This window comes from Hibiscus syriacus, unplaced genomic scaffold (genome assembly GCF_006381635.1).
Source record: "Hibiscus syriacus cultivar Baekdansim isolate YM2019G1 unplaced genomic scaffold, ASM638163v2 tig00110893_pilon, whole genome shotgun sequence".
Lineage (NCBI taxonomy): Eukaryota > Viridiplantae > Streptophyta > Magnoliopsida > Malvales > Malvaceae > Hibiscus > Hibiscus syriacus.
Window position 1 is genome coordinate 3,429,597 of NW_024062901.1, and position 16,869 is coordinate 3,446,465.

The window sequence follows — 16,869 nt, forward strand, 5'->3', positions numbered from 1 at the left end:
TTAAGATTTAAAAGATTTATTGTTATTTCTTGAGATTTCGGGTTTAAATATCAGAAATACCAGATGTGTACGTGTTTAATTTCAAATAGTTGAGAGTTATTTTTAAGTTATCTTTAAATAAATAATATCTTTAACTTATCTCATATTAATTAAAAAAAATTACCTATGCGATTTCATTATTACAAGCAGAAAGAATCGATATATGGATCTTTTACATGCTAACCAATTTAAGAGAGTTTGCTTTCTCTTGCAGGGTGTCAAGAAGGCTGTCGAAGCTCTTCTTGAAAGACTCCACTCCCTCTTCATCCAGCTGTGAGCCGACGTAGGCCCAGTCGATCCCCAACTTCTCAAGTGTACTATAGATGCCTTCAGCTTCAGACACTTTTGCATCGACCGTCCTCGAAACTGTGCCGTGATCTATGAAGGCTTGGAGAGCTTGGTCCGGCATGGTTGAAACCTGCAACAAAATTAATTCACCAAAACACGTGGCAGGATTATTCACCAATCGAACAAGAAAGATAGCTCACCGTGTCAGGACCAATAAGAGGATCGACGTATAGGGTGTCGGGGTAGGCAGGGTTCTTTACACTAGTAGAGGCCCACAGCAACCTCTGTTTCTTGGCTCCCATCTTCACTAAAGCCTCCCATCTTGGACCAGAGAATTTCTTCTGGTAGAGCTGGTATGCCAGAGCTGCTTGAGCTACCGCGGCCTAAAAGATAGTAACCATCACACGATGTGAGTAAATCCCGACATATACTAAAGTTGATATTCATAGTGTACGGCATGTATATTACGGTTTAAGTTACCTTTCCTCGGAGATCAAGGGCTTCTGGTGTTCCAATCTTTTCAAACATTTTGTCTGACGGTGTCTACCCGACTGACAAAGAAGAAAGTTACACTTGTAACCCTAGAGAGATCACTCAGCCCGGAAGCCTCGAGGCCATCCAAGCAAGCATCAATGACAGCTTCATATCTAGCAAGCGAGAATATGAGCTGCAGATGAAGAAAAACCGAGGTTGAGATTTACATGCATTAATCGGTTTAGAGTTCTCAACTTATGAGCCAATGGACCATCCAAAGCATTGATTGTTTGGATTGGTACAACAGTAGATCCTCATAAGAACAAAACACATGCATGTAGCCCAAAACATCATCTTCCACTCTAAGTTAAGTCGGGATATTAGAAATAACATACAGTGACGTTCACTCTTATGCCCTTTGCAATAACATCCTTGATCGAAGGAATGCATGGTGCTGTCGCAGGGATCTTGATGTACACATTGGGACGATCAACCGCTTTATGAAGAAGTTTGGCAGCCTCAATGGTCATTTCAGTATCTTCAGCAAGTCTGGGAGAAACCTCGACGGAAACATAACCATCTCCTCCATATTGGCTCAAAAAGTTTGTAGGCATCTTGAATGTCCTTCACAACTAAACCCCAATATGCACGTTTGATATCTTTTCCAGACTACACAAGTTTCCTACGAATTCGAGTAATCTTAAAGGTAAAAGATACGAGTGCGAAAAAGAAGAAAAATTCAATTCTCAAACCCCAAGATACAATGATAACCATCAAACTCAGGATATATTGATAAGCCTAAATAAAATTGTCCATTCAGCATTATCAATCAATCCTCTTGAGCAACTCATCACAATACCTGAATTGATCGTTGTAAGCATTCGACGACGATATAGCTTTCTCGAAAATCTGCAACCATATGCTTCAAAACTGTTTCAGCATAACAAAATAGGGGAATACCGAAAACTAAACCGAGGACGGAAACGATAGCAGGCAGGTATTTACCGCAGGGTTACTACTAGTAACGCTAACCCCATTTTCGATCAGCGGAAGCAGATCGGTCACCCGCCTGCAAAGGTTGTCATACCATGGACTCTGCCCTTCTTTTTCATAAAGATCATGTAAAGTAGTCCTCTTCACTGTAGTACCATTTCCATCACCAACAGAACATCTGACCCTGCAACAAGAAAACAGCATTTGGAGAATCAAAGGAACTTACTTGAAACAAAATTTCTGGGGAAAAAAACATCATCTTTAAACACAATAATTACCAAAGCTCTCTCAACATTAAATAAAGAAACGAAACCAAAACATCAGCATGCAGCAACAAAATCTTCCCAAAAAAGGGGGTTTAGCACTTAAAGATCAATCAACAACACAAGCAAACTGGGTTTAATAAATCAGCCAATATACTTACACCGAGGGACCCTTGGAAGGGTGGTTGCTTGTGAAGGAGATGCAAGAACAGGAAGCCAGCTTGGAGTTAAAACCAGGCTTGGCTTGGAACCCAAGGAAGCATTTATGGGTAATAGAAGATTTGGGTTTGAGAGATGAAGGAAGAGAAGCTGTTGGGTTGGGGTTAGAGAGCTTGGAAATGGTTGCCATAGAGAACTATCAGAGGTTCAAAGGAGAGAATTCTGAGAAAAAAAAAGGGGTAAATAAATAGAGATTTTGGTCTTTCTAACAAAGCTGGGGACGAAGTGTCGTTTAAATGAAGGTGGGAGGCTGGCGAGACTTGTAGTACTAAAAGGAAACGCAGCTTTCAGTTGACCAAATGGGAAGCTGAAAGAAGACAATTGTATTTGTAGGAAGAATATTCAGGGCACTATCTGTAATATTATTTAGGGTAAATTTACACATGTAATCACTAAACTTTTAAAATTCTGTCGTTAAGAATTTTTTTAAAATTTTAATTTTTTTGAGTTAATTGAACTATAACCTTTATTTTAAATTGGTCTCTAAACTTTGAATATTCTAATTTTATTTTAAATTAGTCCTTAAGCTTTAGAACATTCCAATTTCATCCTTAAACTATAACCCTTATTCTAAATTATCCATAAACTTTTAAATCTTTCAATTTCATCCTCAAATTCATCCAAATATGCAATTGATTTTAACCACAACTTATCCTAAACTTTATTTTTTTCAAACATATAATAATATAATTTCTCATGAATTTGAAATGTTGAAAATGTTTGGGTATCAATTTAGAATGAAGGATATAGTTTGGAGATGAAACTAAAATATTAAAAAGTTTAAGGACTAATTTAAAATGATCATCATAGTTTAAGAATGAAATTGAAATATTTAAAAGTTTAAAGATCAATTTAAAATAAAAATCATAATTTAAGAACATACAATGTAATTAACTCTCTAAAGTTGGTTAGCCTGTACTGCACAGGAATGATTGGTGCTGTAAGTTTAGTAGGGGATACATTCAAATATTAAGTAAACATACAATGTTGGGGTTAAACTATATTTTTATATAATGGATTATTATAGTTAATAATTTGTGATTAGAGTTGGATTATAACCATGACCTCCCTAAAAGAATGTTCATAAGGCAGGAAAACACAGGCATGGATTCCCTCCAGAAATTATCTAAACTACACATAAACGGGAAAATATAGAGCAAAAAACATTTCCACGTTGATTGCCCTGACATGGAGAAGATCCTCAACGGTGAAAAGTCCGGTAGCTTTCCGAGATTCGGAAGACGTCGGACCAAATTCGAATTGGAGACATCGAGTTTCAAGTTGGAGAATGTTAAGCCAAAGGAACCTGATGACAATCATGTTACGGGGTCCGATGAGATAATGTTGGAACATGGGTTGAATCATGACCAGATACTGGAACAGGTTGATCGATTCATCGAAAGCTTAGTTTCGGCTCGAGATAAGTCGATATCCCCTGAAATTCCAGTTATCATTGAGCCGTTTATGAAGACGATGGATTCCAGGATCACGACGTACGAAAGGAGGGAAGCCTCGGCTAAGTTTGGCCATAACCAGGATGAAGATTCATCGTTTTTTGAGGCCGTAACCCAACTTTCGAAGATGGTGCATTGTCTCGATGAGTTCACAATGGATTCTGTGGCCAGCGGTTGTTCTAATCGAGCGGGATCGGTATTACAACGTGCGATGTCGATGTTGGAAACCGAGTTCCAGGCTCTTCTGGACATTTGGAAACGCAGCTGCCATGTGACTATCATGGATTCCAAAACTCCGAAGACTCCAAAGCAATCCGTCTTCAACTCCAATCAACCTGAAATCGAGACCGAGTTCCCGTATTTTCCGCCCGGATCGAAGGTCGTTATGAAAGAAGTGGCCACTGTGATGATCTTTGCAGGGCATGACTCCAAATGCTGCGTCGCGTACATGGCTCTTAGGCTGAACGCATTGCACGCTGAGTTCAGCAAGCAAGGGTACGAAAACATCAGCATGGAGGACTTTCAAAGGATGGAATGGGCAACACAGGAAGGCGGGATCGATAATTGGGTTCGTATCGTCAAATATTGCATGACGAATCTCTTCTCTTTCGAACGCAAGCTTTGCGAGTCGATATTCGAACACGCTCCGATTGCTCAGAGGTTGTTCTGCGATCTGGCTACATCCTTGACCATCAAGCTTCTTAATTTCCCAAATGCTCTGCTTTTGATCAAACAGTACTCCACGGAGAAACTATTCAAGTTCCTAGACATATACGAGACATTGTGCGATTTGATTTCTGTTATCGGTAATGACTTATCCGCAAAGGACTTGATACCCGAGACGCAATGCAGGATCGGCGAAGCGGCCGTGAGCATTTTCCGCGAGCTCGAGGATTCAATCAAGAATGATAACGGGAAAATCCCGGTGGCGAATGGTGCGGTCCACCCCCTAACTCGATACACCATGAATTATCTAAAATACGCTTGCGAGTACAAGGACACACTAGAGAAAATCTATCGGCAACACAACGAGACTGAAGGACCGACCAAGCAAGAGCCTAAGAATGCAACTGAGGACAACGGTGAGAGCACCAACACAACCCATTTCGCAAAAGAGTTGATGTTGGTGATGGACTTGTTAGACACCAACATCAACATGAAATCGAAGTTGTATCGCGACCCGTCGTTGCGTTACATCTTCCTGATGAACAACGGGAGGTACATGTTGCAGAAAATCAAGAGCTCGAACGACATCTACGAAGTGATGGGCGACGAATGGTTGCGGAAACAATCATCGGACTTAAGGCAGTACCATAAGAACTACCAAAGGGAGACATGGGGCAAGGTGTTGCAATGCATGAGCCATGAGGGCCTGCAAGTGAACGGCAAGGTGTCCAAGTCAACATTGAAAGAAAGGTTCAAGAGCTTCAACGCCATGTTCGACGAAATCCATAAGACGCAGACCGCTTGGACGGTTAGCGACGAACAGCTTAAATCGGAGCTTCGAGTGTCGATATCAGCAGTCGTGATCCCGGCATACAGGGCCTTCTTGGGAAGGTTCAGTTCACATTTTAATAAAGGTAAACAGCAAGAGAAGTACATGAAATATCAACCTGAAGATATCGAGGGGTTGATTGATGAACTATTTGAGGGAACTGTGGCATCAATTGGGAGGAGGAGGCATGCATTTAATGTTGTAAAAAATTGATGTATTTAAAAAAAATCAAATCTCATATATTTTTGGAGAAATCATACCTAATGTGTAACATCCTAATCTAGTTCGACTCAAAGACCGAGGAATTAAAATGTCGCACGGGACCACCAAAGTGATAAATCCAAAAAAAATCTTTTTTTTAAAAAAAGATTGTAACCATTATAAAATAACCATCCATAATGATATAAAATAAAAGCATAATAAATCGGAGTTTACAAATATGAGGAGCTCTCAAATATCCAAAATAATGACAACATTGAGTTTAATACAAAAAAATAGAGTTACAATTGAATACAGAAAGGGTCTACAATAGTACATGCCTTCTAATACAAATCAAGACGTACTCTGAAACCTCAGTTGAGCTAGAATATCTGGTGACGATAACACTCCACTGACGGTGTCCTAAGAACATGCGCACAAAAACACATTCCGAACGCTGAGTTTACGAGCTCAGTGCCACACCAATAATTGTACTACACTACATACATTCACTAAATGAATATGCTAGTGGTATAGGTATGAAGACATAAAATGCTGATATGACATGTTGAGGTATGCATCATGGTATGACTGAGGGTTTTGTATCTCGGAGCATACATCCCTCTAACATTCCTAAGTAACCTTAGGTATCTGGGGTGAAATTCGAAATTGCATCGGAAACGTACATGTAACACCCCAACCCATACTCGATCCGAATACAAGTCTGAGATGTCACATTGACTTTTTAAAATAATATTCTTACAAAATAACAAAACATTTGGACTTATATTAAGAAAATACAATAATATACCGTTGAATTATGTTTTATTATAACAAATTTAAGGCAAAACGTTTTTATGAATAGTACTATACGGTATGAATAGTACTATATTGTATGAACAGTACCGTAAACAGTAAGAAACAATACCATGAATAGTGCTACAGTGTACCGATGCACTGCTATAGTGTATCGATGCACAAAAACATTGAATATAAATTGTGTATCGATGTACTGCTACAGTATTGTTACAGTAACTGCAGCTCAACTTATATAAAACTCATAAAAATTTAAGCTTTCATCACTATACCATTACCATTTACATAAATATGTTTAAAACATTACAAAACTCGATCAAAGTATAAATACTTAATTTACCAAATTTGTTACTTGCCAACTTATTTATCACATAACAATACATACTGTGTAATTTATTTCTAATCTGATCTTTGAGCAGAGATATGTTGTTCCTTTGAACTTAGCTTTAATTCTCCTGCTTCTCAACACCTACGTGTAAATCACTTACACGCTAAGTCATAGACTTAGTGAGGCGTAAAATATAATAATAATAATAATAATAATAATAATAATAATGCATCTCATATACATATTAACATATAATCTAATTATTCTATCATGTCACAGATAATTCAGTGTAAATGATAATAACATGATAACATGTAATAATGTAAACACTTTTGATACCTTTTGTAAGCCCATGTACATTACTGAGAACTCAAGGTATTCGAGTACATTGAAGTTGTGCACTATTGCTATCACCACGGCTCGTATGGGGTCCTACTAGGGACATGTGAAATTTGTCTAGTAGGACTTATGTATTTGTCCCGAAGGACCACGTAGAACCCTCGACTCTTGGCATGCCAACTATACCTATAGCTCTCATATCATATACAATGGGCATTATTCTTATGTTTCATATGTTCATGTACTCATGTCATTTCTCTTGTGATCACATAGCTCATATCGCTTATTTCATGTCATATTCTCATATCACATATTATATCACATGTGCATTTGAATCTATTCACATATATAGTTTATCAAATCATATGAACATCTGTATCTTATGCATGTATCGTAATAATTATCATGTATGCATGTTCATAACTATTGTACTATGAAAATCAACATAGGAATTAGACTTATCACAAGTCTTATTTCATTGTACTATACTTATAGTATGCACTCACCTATATTTCTTTGTCTTTCCCTCGATCAATCTTACTTGTCAATTGTTCTGGAACTCGTTTAGGCTCTGTATCTACATAAATATAATTTTCAAGACAATTATCAAAAGCCTAAACCTTATACTTCGATGCTATTAATTTAAACGAATTTAATAAATTAATATTCACATTTTCCTTTAGGGGTGTATCGATGCACTATGGGTGCATCGGTACCCAAAATAGCTTCGAAATTTTCATGCATCGATGCATGCCTGTGTGTATCGATGCACCTTCAAAATTGGTCTTAGTGCATCGGTACCCATTCATAGTGTACCGACGCACCTGTCAATAATAAACTGGTTTCACCCGAAAATTCCATAACTTTTCATTAAATTTCCTCATATAAAACTCATTTCATACAACTAAACTCAACTACAACCATTTTAACTAACTTTTATCATTCCAACACCTTATTATCTCCCATATCTCATCCAAATTCTTAAAACCAAGAATCTTACTAAATTTTCCATGTAATCCAAACTTATTTCTAACACTTATAACTTCTTATTCACACCTATGACAAGTCAATTTTAGTTTCCAATTCCACTTATCAACTCTTTCTCAGAAATTTATTTAGAAACTCATTCCCTTTAATCTCTTATAACTTCTTCATCTTTTGATTATAAGACAACTTAAGCTTTCCTTAAGCTTAAGTATCACCTAAGGATCATAATCCAACCTTTAATTCAACAAATAATCAACTAATTAAGAAACTCACCTTTGCTTGTATGCTTCTCGGTTGGAGAAGAAGAAGATGAAGAAGATGAAGAAGAGAAGTTTGGAAATATTTGTTTCCAAACCATGCTCCACATATGTATTAAAATACCCAATAATTGTTATTTAATTATTTTCCTTGTTCAATGACCTATTTGCCCTTTGACTCTTTCTTCATTTACTAAACTATCCTATCTAAAATATTTCAATTAATTCCTTCATCTTTTCAATTTATCCAATCTAGTCACTAAATTTTTAAAATTTCACACTTTGGTCGTTAACCCGGTATTGAGGATGTTACAGTACACCTGACCAACTTACTCAGTTGAGTCTTGGAACATCTCTGCCCAGTTGGCAACTGAAGTACCTTGGCACTTACTTGGATATATCTGAATTGTACGATTGATATATTCTAAAGTAACTCAGATATCCTAATTGTTTCCCGAGCATCAAACAAGACTAGTTTTATGTGATCGTAGTTGTGATTGTAGTTGTGATTGTTTCTAATTATTTTGCATTTATTATTGTTCTCACTTGTCATTTTATTTCATGGTGTTCTGGAATTATTGGGTTCCTCAAATCTATCCCTTAAAACCCTTGGGTTTCTTATCCAAAATTGTTCGTGAGTACCAATATTAAGTCCTTCAGTATTAGCACTGACTCATGAGTATCGATACTAACATCTAGGTATTGATACCGACTAACTATTGTGAACTAAAATGGAATGGGTAGTATCGATACTCTAGCTTGAGTATCGATACTTTTGGATTGTGGTATCGATACTATCCTGAATATCAATACCAAATTTTCCTTCGATGTTTTGAAAAATTCCTTAATATTGATACTCCTATTGGGAATATCAATACTCAACCCTCAGTATCGATACTCCCATAAGTACCGATACTAAATGACCTACTAAGATTTGCTAAATATGTCTGGTATCGATACTACCATGTGAGTATAGAAACATGTTCTACAATATCGATACTTTTAGATGAGTATCGATATTTACATTCCCAAAACACTCATATTTTAAGCTAATTGATGAACAATATCGATACAATTCTTCCAGTACAATATCGACACTCAAACCCAAAATGCCTTATTTTGGGCACAACAATGACTCAAATCTCACCCAAAAGTCCTACTAAGGTTCCCAAACATATTTAAAGTTTTATGTAAATCAAGAGGGGTTATAATAGGTCCATAAACAAGTTGAAAAACGTCAAATCTAACATGAACATGTTTCATAACTCATACAACCTATCAAAACACATCTAGTGTCCTACATGTGATGTTGAGTGAGAAATGGGTTACCTTAGATTTCTAGACTGTCGGAAGTGCCCAAGGCTCAACCAAGAGTCACTTTTTTTTCCCTTTGTTCTTGGAGTTTTCTCCAACTTCTCTCACTAGACAACGAATCAACCACAAGTGTTACTAACGGAATTAGGAGCTTAGGAATATGTTTTAGAGGTTTTTAAGACACAAATCCTCCAAAAACAAGCTGAACTAGCATAAGATTCCAAACCCCCCACTAAAACCCTCCTCATGAATACCATGACAAACTAGATAGATTAGAGGCTTGATTTGAAGCTTTCAAGATGAAGGCTAAGATTCTTACCTTGGTGTTCCCCTTGGACTTGCAAGACCACAAAATTCTAAAGTTTGCTTACTGTTTTTCTTGGGACAGTGGTTGTGTGAGGTTATATTTTATTTGCATTGTGGGTTCTTTTGGATGAAAAAAAAACAAATTTATCAACAACAAAAAAAGGAAAAATACCATCACATGTTCGATTAGATTAAAATTATGCATGAAAAATTTATTATCATATCAAATAATTATCTTCCAAACAAACACTAAAACGTGACTCAGATGAGATTAAATTGAATCTTTTAAATCAATCACCTTTGCAAATTTCCATGACCCAATGATTATACATACAAGAAACGACCTTTAAAGAAGAGAAACCAGCTTGTTTCGCCAATGTTTCAAATTCTTGTTCGGTCCTAGGAAGAATTTGAGACAAAGCCATCTCTTGTTGGAAGATAGTCTTTGTTATAATGCATGTTTTTCCATTCTTTGGCAATGCATCATAACACACTTTAAATAACTTCAAACATCGATCATCACCCCAGTCATGAAGCATCGACTGAAAAACTTAAATACAATCATACATTAATTTTCCTTAATAGCTAATCAATATATAATGTTTGAGTGTAAAGTTCATTTATATATATCGCTAACCTTCATGAAAATAACTTCGGCTTTTGGAATTTTCGTAAATATATCTCCTGCTATGTGCTCCACTCCTAAAAAAGACGATGGAGGAGATGATATAAAATTATGGATTTCATCTGAAATCATACATCACCAAAAGTATAATGATAAAATTAATTTGGGTCAAAATCCATATTTATTGAAAATATTAATTGATTAATTATCAAGTTATTGATGTGATATTTTCGTATGTGTTTAGTTTGTGATATGATACATGTTGCGCCAATACATCAGGTGATATGATATATTATCATTTTAAGACGATGTGGCATATAATATATATCACTTCATAAATGATGTGACATGTGATATGTTAACCATTAACTACATGTGAAAAATCACACATTAATAACATGTGTTACCATTAATCATTTAACGATCGGGTTGAGTTTTTTTTTAAAAAAATTGTGTTCGGGTCGGGTTTTTGCATGATTGATTTTTACATTCAAATCTTGAAAATGTATCTTTAGAAGAAGAACCTCAAACATCTTACACTTTTTAGGAAGCTGTGATGTATTGGCACGATCACATATAGATTTATTTGACTCATTAGAATTAAATCTATTGTCAGCCAATAATATCCGCATATTATGTCAGCTTACAAATAATTATCATGGTCCTATTATGAAGAGGCAAGGGAGCGATTTGGACGACATGGGTGGTCAAGATGGAAAACATGAAGATAGTCGAAAGCAGAGCAAGAGAGAGGTGGAAACCGAGGTGGGGGAGGAGGGAGGAGGAGTAGTGGCGGCGGAGTGTGGCTTGGTGTGGTGTTGGGAGGAATGGGCGGAGGAGCAAATGCCGTGGGCGTCGGTCTGGTCGCCGTTGTGGGATGTGGATTTTGTCGACAGGGCGTATGATGCATTGTTCGGGGATGTTGCTTGGGACGATGATATTTGGGGCTTGAAGACCGTCATGGCGGTACCCCAGCAATGAGACTGAGTTTGCAAAAACACTCTCCTTGATCTTTACCTTGTCTAGTTCTGTTTTTATGAAAGCAACTTTTTAGCGTTATTGCTTTGGATAAAGTACACAAATGGTCCCTCGATTATAAGATGTTCTCCTATTATAACATGTTATTTGTTTGAGTCCCTCAACTATTAAAAGTTACAAAATGATCCCTCAACTATAGGATGTTGTTTTTTCGAGTCCTTCGACTACTAAAAGTTACAAAATAGTCACGCAATTATTCATTATGTCTCAAAATCGTCATTTTTCATTAAAAATTTGATAGTTATATGAGTTAGATGTTAACATTTTGATTGAGATATGATAGTCATTTGAGATTATGAGATTAAATTTTATCATATCCCAATCAATATGTTAACGTCTAACTCATATGGTCGACAATCTTTTAACGGGAAATGACGAATTTGGAGCATAATGAATAGTCGATGTGACTATTTTGTAACTTTTAATAGTCGAGGGACTCAATAAAACAATATTCTATAATCGAGAGACCATTTTATAACTTTTAATAGTCGAGAGAATCAACAAAACAATATCATATAGTGAATGAATCATTTATATACTTTACCTTATTTCTTTTCCGTAGTGCTTGATCGGTGCTAAAGATGCAATGTTTCATGATGAATGTTGATATTCTAAACACCCACCTTGATATTTGTGATTTTTTAACACTTGTAAACTTATAAATATATATCTATCAGAACAATCCTTAAGCTCGAGAACGTCACTCGATTATGTTTGAAAAAGTTCGGGTTTTCATTTTGAAAATAATTTTTGGAGTCGTCATTAATCTTTGGGTTAAATAGATTGAATACTTAAAATATTTTTTAAAATAATTTTAAGAAAAATCATTTAAAAAGACAAAATTGGCCTCCACATTGCCTAGAAATTCATTTTTAAGGATTCAATAGTCGATTACGCGTGGGGAATGATGAGCAACCCACAAAGCCCAAAGTCGATACCCTTTGATTATATGTCATCTAAAATAGTGGAAATTTATAAATTTAAATTACGATCTTTCTTTTTCTATGATTTTTAAAAAATAAGTGAATCTCTTTTTAAAATATTTGACTTGATGAAAATGATTTAATTTACTTGGTTTTATTTAAAAGTTATGTTCTCTTAGTACGCGGACTAATGGAAACTGAAATCCAGTCATGTTGGACGCAATTCTATTAACCCATGACACGAGACAACGTTGTCTTTAAATATTTTAAAAAACGAGAAAACAAATGTATGATTTATGAATGCGATAGTAATAAATGACATCTACATTATGGATGAAAAATCAGATATAACATAACAAATAAAAAATAAAAAATGACACATTGAATATTTATGTTTATTAAAATACAAAATTTGGTGGGATATCTTTTCACTTAGGCGTCTTAAGGATCACAATCTAACTTTTTGGATGTTTTCTCAGAGATCATCCTTTGTTCGAGATGTTACCACAAAATAAAATATAATTTATTTTTATTAAAATAGTTTTATCATATAAGAAAAAAATAAATGTATATAAAAATATATCTTTATTTAAAGTAAAATATATTTATCCTATTAAATATTATAAAATATAAATAAATAATACATAATAATAAAATAATTTTTATTATTCGAATAATCCTAAAAAATACACTCTAAGTTTTTTGAGGTCTTCCATAAGGTAATCAAATAGTAACGGTTATATAAATATTAAAAACAATAAAAGGACATGTTTATCGAAATACTATACATATGTATTAAAGTATTAAAAAGGGTTACTTTTAATAAAATAAATGTACATAAAATATCATGAATATATATATTACTAAATATTTATAAACATTGAAATACTACTTAAAATCTAATATGTATATATATAGTGTAACACCCCCAACCCGTATCCGACCCGGATACGAGTCCGAAGTGTCACATTAACTTTTCAAACCTTGACTCTTAAGAAAAATCCCGGGAAATTTAAAACTTTATTAAATCAAAATAAAGGCTTTATCAGAGTGCTCGTACTTAATGACTTATTACATGCCAACACTTTATACATAACCAAATACATACTTTGTCAAATATTTCTGATCTGATCTTTTGGTAAGGAAAACTGACCTGTCTTGCTCCGCATCCCTCCTTACTCTTCTCGAAACCTACGTGTGAAACAATCACACGCTAAGTCGAAGACTTAGTGAGGCATAACCACTTATAATGCACTTTAAAACATATATTGATACATGCATGTTCTGTTCTATCATGTTATAGCAATTCCAGGCATTTTTCATATCGTATAAAATCATATCAGATTAATCGCAGTAAATACATACATACACATAATTCATCATTCACAGGTTATCATATAATCACATACTTTTTCAATCAAACACTATACACACAACATCATATCATTTCTATAGCATTTATCATACCACTAACTTATATTTGTTCATATCTCTGGATTAGCCCATGTACATATGTGAGAACTATCGATATGTGAGTCTATAGAGGTTGTGCACTATGCTGTCACCACAGCTCGTATAAATGCACCGAAGTGCACCGTAGAATTGCACCGTAGTGCCATATAATGATGTCCATAAGGACCACATAGAATTCTTTAAGAATCATATACATATGCTAGGGATCAAGTATGTGTCTTTCCAGACTTCACACATGTTCCAAAGAATATACATATGTCCCTAAGAACCGCGTAGACTTGCACCGTAGTGCCATATAATGATGTCCATAAGGACCACATAGAATTGTTTAAGAATCATATACATATGCTAGGGATCAAGTATGTGTCTTTCCAGACTTCACACATGTTCCAAAGAATATACATATGTCCCTAAGAACCGCGTAGACCCTCGACTCTTGGCATGCCAACTATACCCCTAGCTCTCATGACACATAACATGGGCGTTATCATTTATTTCATTTCAAATATTCATATAAACTTGTAATTCACTTTCACATATCACTTATCACATAGCTTCTTTTCATATGATCACATAGTCACGTAGTTCACTTACACGTAGATCATTTCCATATAATTCACATGCTCATCATATCTTGTTCACATATGATCATATATTTCATATAACAGATAGGAACACTATCACGTAGCTTATAATCATAGGTTTTGTCTCGTAACATATACTTGTTTTCACATATATATTTCCTATCAATTCTTATACCATCACATAATTCCTTTAACATACATAACATATCATGTAACATTATAATAGAAATACTTATAAGTCATATCACTTAAAGCACATATACTTATAGTCACATTGCTTATATCTTAATCTTATGCCTTCTCTTAGACATATATATATATATATATATATATATATATATATATATATATATATATATATATATATATATATTCACATGTTCAGGTAATTCACCATTTCATCACATAATTGTGTATTCATATAACTCATTTCATTTCATTTCATATCTATCTATATATATATATCCTCAAGATTATCCTAATATAAATCATATAGCACTCTTATATTTCGTATTCATCTAGGGCAGACTTATAAACATATCTCACTTCTATTATTTCTCTATATATAATCTAATATGTTACTTAATTCAATTCATATAACTCCTATAATCTTCTCATATAACCTCATAAATTTCTATCATACAACCCATGTGTTATAGTTTTATTTAAACCTATGAATCTTTCCCATCTAGCTTATCTTATACGTTCATCTTATCATTTATGTTCAAATCCCCTAGTTAGTGTACTATTCTCACTTCATCCTATAGATCAATATTATCCAGCTTATTTCACTTATCATATAATAATATAATTATATTTTACTATGATCACATAGTTTATATCTCATACTTTGCTTTCTCATGTTCACCTATATCATGTCATATGGCTCATATCTTTCTCATGCAGTCACATAGTTCAGTTTCACATATGTATATATATATACATTATATAGCACATACTTCTCATAACATTACATTCAAAAGCATGTCAACACATATATTCATGCATACATACAATTCATGTCATTCATATACGTATAATCATATATTCATGCATTCTAACATAGGAAATAGACTTATCGCAAGTCTTGTTTCCATTTAGCACCATAAACTAACTAATATGCACTCACCTGGCTTCACTAGCCAATTCCAATCTCTTATCTTTCCCTTGATCGATCTTACTTGCCAAACGTTCCGGAATTTCTTTATGCGTAGAATCTACATAATTGTACATTTCGAGACAATCAATAGATACCTACACCTTGTAATTGGATACTATCAATTTAAATGAACTTATTAAATCCATATTCCCAATTTCCTTTAGGGGGAATCGGTTCCCCCCCCATGGGGGTATCGGTTCCCCCTATGACATACTGGAAATTCTTGTTCGTTTGAAGGGGTATCGGTTCCCCTTGAATGGGTACCGATTCCCCTTGCCCAGAAATCATATTTTCAACCCGAAAATTAGTTCATTTCCTCTCAAACACTTCATATATCATCTCCTTTTTCATTCTTAACTCTAGTACACATACTTAAACCAATCTATATTCATTTATTTCATCTTAAACCTCAAAATCCTATATTCCATACGAGATTCAAAAATCATACCAAATTTTCAATGTGTTCTAATTCCAATTCTAACACTTCATACTTCTTAATTAGATTGATGACAAGTCAAATTCATCCATAAAACTTCAACAACCATACCCTATCAAAATTCCATCTTAAAACTCATATTGTAAATTCCTTCATAATTCCTTTATCTTATTGTTTAAATCCTATATAAGCTTTCCTTAAGCTTATTTAATACCCAAAGATTCAAAACCAACTTATAAATTCCAGAAATTAACAGTTAAAAATCAAACTTACCTTTAAGTTGGAGCTACGAGAAGAAGAAGAAGAAGAGAGTAAGAAGAAGGCTTCCAGAACTCTCCCAAAACCCACGTGTATCACTTGTATTTAAAGAAAATACAAAATATTCTTTAAGCTGAAAAGACTAAATTGCCCCTTTAATTATCCATCTATGCTATTTAATCCATCATCAAAATTCTTTACTTAAATCCCAAAACTTTTAACTTATTTCAAAATTGAGCACTAAATTTCCCAAAATTTACATTTTAGTCACTGACCCGGCTTTCGGGATGTTACAAATCTCCCTCCTTATAAGAAAATTCGCCCTCGAATTTTCACTGAATATCTTAGTAAGAACATATCTTCCAATGTTCTTATGTTGCTTCCCTGACTTATTCTTTCTTGTCATCATCGGAAACTTACTTTTCAATCCTTAAGTTTTCCAACTATCTTTTTCGTTTATACATTCATCTTCTGTTGCTTATCATATAAACAATAACCAGTAATACCAATCCATTGTTGTCTTTTCTCTCATTCGACTATGCATTTTTCCTTTGACCTTTCTAAAATTCCATATAATGTCACTCATCACATTGACAGTAACAT

The 16,869-nt window shown here is 34.4% G+C and overlaps 1 protein-coding gene and 1 pseudogene across 1 annotated transcript; one reads left to right on the plus strand and one right to left on the minus strand.

Moving 5' to 3' along the window:
* Positions 1–207: 207 nt before the first annotated feature.
* LOC120145153 lies at positions 208–2,463 on the minus strand (annotated as a pseudogene).
* Positions 2,464–3,450: 987 nt separating this feature from the next.
* LOC120145414 (exocyst complex component EXO70B1-like) lies at positions 3,451–5,438 on the plus strand. Its single transcript, XM_039159248.1, has one exon. The coding sequence runs from the start codon at positions 3,465–3,467 to the stop codon at positions 5,436–5,438; it is 1,974 nt and encodes a 657-aa protein (XP_039015179.1). The 5' UTR covers positions 3,451–3,464.
* Positions 5,439–16,869: the final 11,431 nt, after the last annotated feature.